This window comes from Guillardia theta (genome assembly GCF_000315625.1).
Source record: "Guillardia theta CCMP2712 unplaced genomic scaffold GUITHscaffold_417, whole genome shotgun sequence".
Taxonomy (NCBI): domain Eukaryota; class Cryptophyceae; order Pyrenomonadales; family Geminigeraceae; genus Guillardia; species Guillardia theta.
Window position 1 is genome coordinate 1 of NW_005434268.1, and position 5,736 is coordinate 5,736.

Below are 5,736 nucleotides of genomic sequence, written 5' to 3' on the forward strand. Positions count from 1 at the left end.
GTGATGATGATGATGATGACGATGATGATGATGATGGGATGATGATGATGATGATGACGATGATGATGACGATGATGATGATGATGATGATGATGATGATGATGACGATGATGATGATGATGACGACGATGACGATGATGATGATGATGACGATGATGACGATGACGATGATGATGATGACGATGATGATGATGATGATGATGATGATGATGATGATGATGATGATGATGACGACGATGACGATGATGATGATGATGACGATGATGACGATGACGATGATGATGATGATGATGATGATGATGATGGTGTTGTGGTTATTATTCTTTTACCCCTCTCACACCTCACTACAGACAGCAATTTTCGGCAGAGACCTGACACGCTTTTAACGAAAAATCTTGGAAAAAACAAAAAAAAAACCTCCTATCATCATAGACCCTTGAAATCGCTTCCTCCTCCTCCTCCTCCTCCTTAACGCTAAACCCTCCTCCTCTTCTCAACCCCAGTCAGGTTCGCCCATAGGCTCAGTCCTTCCTCCCTGTTTGTTCAATACTCCTCCCGTTTCTCCATTCATGTTGGTTACCTCTTACACTACCGCTACTGCTTCTTCCTCCTCATCACCGTCCTCACCGTCCTCTTCCCCCCCCGTCCCCCTCAACACCCTCATCATATCGTGTTCGTCTCACCAAGAATTCTGTTCATCCACAGCGAGTTTGAGAGCTTGTCGCCCACTCGCGCAATCTTCCCCGCATGTTCCTCCCTCCACCTCGTCAGGTTCCCCACAGTGATGGAGGAGGAGAAGGAGGAGGGAGGGAGGACGACGACGGGGAGCTCAAGTTTCCTCCACATCCTATCGAGAGAGGAGGAGGTAGTTATCACGATGCAGCCCAGCAGCAGCGCTTCCCACGTCCTGTGGCAGTCGAGGCCATTGCCGGGCAACGAGATCTCGAACGCGAATTTCGACTTCTCCCTCCACGCCATCTCCCTCCTCTGCCTGCCCCCTCCTCCACCCCACTCTACCAGCTCGTTCCCCTCCAGCTCTTTCACTGCCTCCGCCCTTGTCAACCCTCCAGCTCCGAACCTCCTCCCGTACTTGGCGTTGACCTGAAAGTCCGCATACACGCGCAGGATCCTCTCCTCGCTCCGCTTCATCCTCCTCCTGATCTGCTCAAGCACTTCCTCCTGCTCCCTTGGGCTGCTTGCCTTCTCCACCCAGTTCCAAGGTAGCAGGACAGTCCTCAGCCCTATCCCCACCTGCATCCCTCCCAGGATGTACGGGCCCGCTGCCCTTGTATGCAGATCCAGCCCTATGGGGAGGAAGCGAAGCTTTGCTGCCTGCCGCCCTCCTGCCTCCCCCCCCTCCTCCTCGTTCAAGTTCTGGCACCACCACGACAGCAGCAGCCGATTCTGCAGGAGCGTCTTCACCTGCTGACCATCCATCGCCTCCATCGGCAGCGTCGCATCCCCGCCCCCCGTCATCAACACGAAGGGCTGACGGATGGAGGGAACAATCCTCCTTACGAAGGAGCGCATGCTCGAGCTGCAGACATACAGCAGCGCTGCCGCCCTGGGTAGACGAGGAGGTAACATTGTCAGGTTCCCCCAGTCTACCTCCTGCTCCATCCCTCGCACGCTCGTCGCTTCATGGCAGTAGGCGGCGTCCGCCTGTATCTCGAAGCCCCTGCTCCACACAAACCTGGAGGGCTCCCATGCTGAAGGCGGGACGGGCCGTCCGAGGATCTCAGCGGAGAGGAGGGAGAGGAGGAGGAAGGAGAAGAGGGAGATTAGAAAGAACCTCAGGAGACGTCGTCTGTGGTGGATACAGCAGGAGAACAGATTGACTCGGGCGATGAGAGCGGAGGTCATTCTCGTTATATCCTTCCTCTTCTTCGGTCGCGTTTCCCTCTCAAAACTCTTCATGCACTTCTCGTCCTCATGCCAGGCATCTCGACTTGGTGCCTTGCTAGTTCCAGTCAAGCAGGAAGGCAGTCTTGGTTGAGGATTGCTACAGGAATTCAACAAGACATGACGAGCAAGATGGGCAAAGATCGGAAGGAAATGAAAGATGGGATTCCGACAAAGGGAATTGAGAAGGAGGTGAATGAGGTGGAGAATAACAAACCAGAGACGAGGGATAATGGGAGTTAGCGAATAGAAGGAGATAGAGAGGAATGGAGGAAGGAAAGGGAGAGGAGAAGAGGGAGAGAGTGAGGGCAAGAGGGGAAAGAGGGAGGAGCAGGGAAGAGAGGGAGGAGAGGGGGGAGGGAGGAGAAGGGGAGAGAGGAAGGAGAGGAAGGAGAGAGGGAGGAGAGGCAAGGAGAGGGAGGAGAGGAAGGAGGAGAGGGAGTAGAGAGGAGATGGGTAGAAGAAGGAGGAGGAGAGGGAAGGGAGGGAAAGGGAGGGAAAGGGATCTCGGGAAGAAAAGGTCTAAAAGTTTTGCGGGCCCGCCCACGATTTATTCCGTTAGAAAACGTTACAGACGTTACGGGCGTTTCTCATGCCTCTTCGTCGACATGCCCATGTTTGTGCGAGGGGCATGCGCGCTTCAGTGGCAACGATGCTGGGACCAACTGCCATGCGCCTCCCTCCTCCTTCGTGTTTTTGTTCTCCTAGCTCCCTCCTATCGCTCCCTGTGATGTCCACCGTCCTTCCATGTACCATGCCCGCTTCTCCTGTCGCCTTTCCTCCTCTTTCCCCCTGCCGTGCGTGCTCCGTCCCCTCCCCCACCTCACCCGCTTGTCCCACCGTGTTCAATACCCTCTCCCCTCAAATTACACTGCCTTCATGCACTTTACCCCGCATTGTTGTGGGAGATTCCTTCATCTCCATCTCCACCTTCATATTCGTTGTCGTTGTTGTGGTCGTGGCCATCCTCCTCCTCCTCCTCCTCATCATCATCATCATCATCATCATTATCATCATCATCATCTCCCACCTGCTTTCGCCTTGATTTCTTCCACCCACCGCCATTTTCCTTTTCTCGTCACTCTGCATTTCAATTTTGAGTTATATTCTTGCTTTCTTCTTACACCTCGAATCACTTTTATTTCCTTGTACTCGTTTCGATCATCAGCTATGTCCTTTCGGCCTTCAAACATTTATTGCAACTCACTGAATCGAAAGGCTGATGTAGTCAGTTGCTGCAATGTCGCTGATCTTTGAATCTCCTCCCTCCATGGAACCCACTCAGCTCACTGTTGACGCAGGTTGAAACTGGACTGTTCCAGACAATTCTCTGAGCAGGATGCCCTTTCTACATCTCTTCGTACGTCTACCCATCCCTCCCATCTCTCTTCTGACTGTCCTCTACCCACCCCTCCCATCTCTCTTCTGACTGTCCTCTACCCACCCCTCCCATCTCTCCTCTGACTGTCTTCTTGCTAGCCTGGCCTCATGCTGGCGGATGTGACGACCAACAGCTTCCCCAACGGTCATACAGGAACATGGGAGCATCCTCCTCTGGCTGGACACGCTGGCGATGTTGGGTAAGATTCCTGCGTGCTCTGCGCCCCTCCCAGCCCCCACCAGCTCATTCTTCTCATCCCTCCCAGCCCCCACCAGCTCATTCTTCTCACCCCTTCACTTTCAACTGTTGAACTGTCTTGCTCTCTGTACTCGTCAACTCATGCTTACTGCAGCGATGGAACTTGGGGTGGTACCAACCCTGTCCTGTACGAAGACTCGTCGTCCCCGCACGGACTCTGCCTCTGACATGCTCGCAGGACCTGGGGGTGGAAGGGAGGACAGAAGGACAGCGGGGTCTACGACAATGTTCTCCCGGTGCGATCATGATGTGCTGTGGTCATAATTCGCTGCCGCTCATCTCCTTCCTGCAGGATCCGGACCATCACACGTGGGCTCCTGCCAGCACACCTGTGGATCCTACTCAGTGAGTGAAGAGAGCGATGAAGGGAGGAGAACGATTCTGACTCTTGTGTGTGTGCGTGTGTGTACAGGTACCAAAAGGAATGGCTAGGAAACATCATCAACATCTACTGATTGACGATTGCAACTGCAAGGTCCATGTTGCAGAGATCAAAACTTCACTTAATACATAGCGAAATCCCATGTCATGACAAGAGAGCAAACCTTGCTGTGGGTGTGCAATTAAGATAAACACTGTGATCAAACAGCAGATAAATTGATCACAGTGTCATCTACTTCACAACACCACCATCCTGCCAAGTCTGTAATTGTGCTCCTTTTTGCATTCTCTGTCTCTTTGTTCCTCATACATGCTTACCTGTAAGATACCGGGCGCTGAAGGCGAACATGTCCTCTCTCTTTTTCGTGAGGCTCTTTTTCGTGGTCGATCAGCCTTCGAATAATCCACGAATAGCAATCATCAAGTATATACAGAAAGATTTATTCAAAATGGAGAAAACAGTGAACGATCAAACAGTGAAAACCAGACGCAGCAACAGCAACTGCAAACCCGGCTAGAAGATCTAAATCACACTACTTGAAACAAAAGTTGTTCAGGCCCATAGGCCCGTTTGTAGCTAAGGTATGGACGTTGGAAGGACTGATCTTCATGTCAAGCTTCTCCTGCAGCTTCGACCAGTTCTGAATGTCTTCGATGGCCTTGTTGGCACTCTCAATCATGTCACAGTTGGAAGTCAGCTTCTTCTCACCAACAACGAGCCCCTTCTTCTTCTTGGGCCCTGGGTTTGGTGACTTGTAAGGCCACTTTGAGATTCCGAGCTTCCTGCATGCCCTCTTGATAGCGGTAGGGCAGATTCCGAGTTTCTTCGAGACAAGCGCAAGAGGAGAGTTGAAATGACTCTCAAGCAGCTCCTTTGTGAGAGCAACAGGCTCGTCAGAGTTTATCGCATCATGCTTCCAAGAAGACTCTCTTTTCTTGCGAGGGCAAACTAGTGCAGTCTTGGAGTTGGCTGACCCAGTAGGAGAGGGAGACGTTTCCTCCATGGCCTTGTTCGCAGGCTTGTCCCCGGCCATAGTGCTGTCAGCCATGTGCATCTTGGGCGCTGCAGCAAGTTGCGCGAGTTGAACATGACCGCTGGACGGCTGCAGAATCTGCTGAATTGAAGGAGGGGCGGAGACACCCGCGAGAGTCTGAGGTGAAGGCGACGCTTGAGTGATCTGACGCAAAAGAACTTCGAGGGGAAGCATGGTCGCAGTCAAAGGCTGAGGAGCATTGAGCTGAAGAGTATTCGCCATCATCAGGCGCGCTTCATAGAGCGCCATGAGGTTTTGTATTGCGAGATTGTTTGTAAGCTGATTGTTTATCGGAGCGTGCATGATTTTGTTTGGAGCAACAAGAAACAAGAACAGGGAGCAACCAGGACGGCTGTAGAAAGAAGGATCCACTGGTGACAAGAAAGGAAGTCACACCAGTTCGAAGAGCGGAGGAAGGACAGAGGGGAGGAAGGACAGTGGTGAACGAGGCGGAGAGGATGGAGGACGTAAGCAGAATGGGTGGCGATTTCCGAGAGGAGACGCAGGGGTACAGGTAGAACTAAAAATTGAGAGGTGGAAGTCTAAACTCCCCGTCACGTTTCCCTGGATATAGTGGGGGTGGGGGTGGGGGTCGGGTAGGATATAGGGGTAGTGTCCCCAATTCGTCGTAGGGTCCTGCGTGGGGTGACAGCGGGAGGTTGTAAAACCACGCAATGGGGTAGGGTGTTGCAACTGACAAGAGGTGGGGTGGGTATTGAAGAGGTACTGACAGATTTGGGTGTTGGCTGACAGTCACTTTGTTACCCGAGGGGGTACTCA

At 52.5% G+C, this 5,736-nt stretch overlaps 3 protein-coding genes across 3 annotated transcripts; 1 reads left to right on the plus strand and 2 right to left on the minus strand.

The window, feature by feature from the left end:
- Positions 1–663: 663 nt before the first annotated feature.
- Positions 664–1,587, minus strand: GUITHDRAFT_122718 (hypothetical protein; the record flags this gene model as incomplete). Its single annotated transcript, XM_005817999.1, has 1 exon — positions 664–1,587. One exon carries the CDS (start codon positions 1,585–1,587, stop codon positions 664–666), a length of 924 nt encoding a protein of 307 aa, XP_005818056.1.
- Positions 1,588–3,389: 1,802 nt separating this feature from the next.
- On the plus strand, positions 3,390–4,131 carry GUITHDRAFT_156681 (hypothetical protein; the record flags this gene model as incomplete). The annotated part of the gene is made up of 5 exons (XM_005818000.1): positions 3,390–3,482; positions 3,636–3,668; positions 3,720–3,777; positions 3,834–3,886; positions 3,954–4,131. Coding segments are annotated over 5 exons (280 nt in total), but the record flags the coding sequence as incomplete, so codon positions are not given.
- Positions 4,132–4,455: 324 nt separating this feature from the next.
- Positions 4,456–5,205, minus strand: GUITHDRAFT_122720 (hypothetical protein; the record flags this gene model as incomplete). Its single annotated transcript, XM_005818001.1, has 1 exon — positions 4,456–5,205. The coding sequence occupies one exon, from the start codon at positions 5,203–5,205 to the stop codon at positions 4,456–4,458; it is 750 nt and encodes a 249-aa protein (XP_005818058.1).
- Positions 5,206–5,736: the final 531 nt, after the last annotated feature.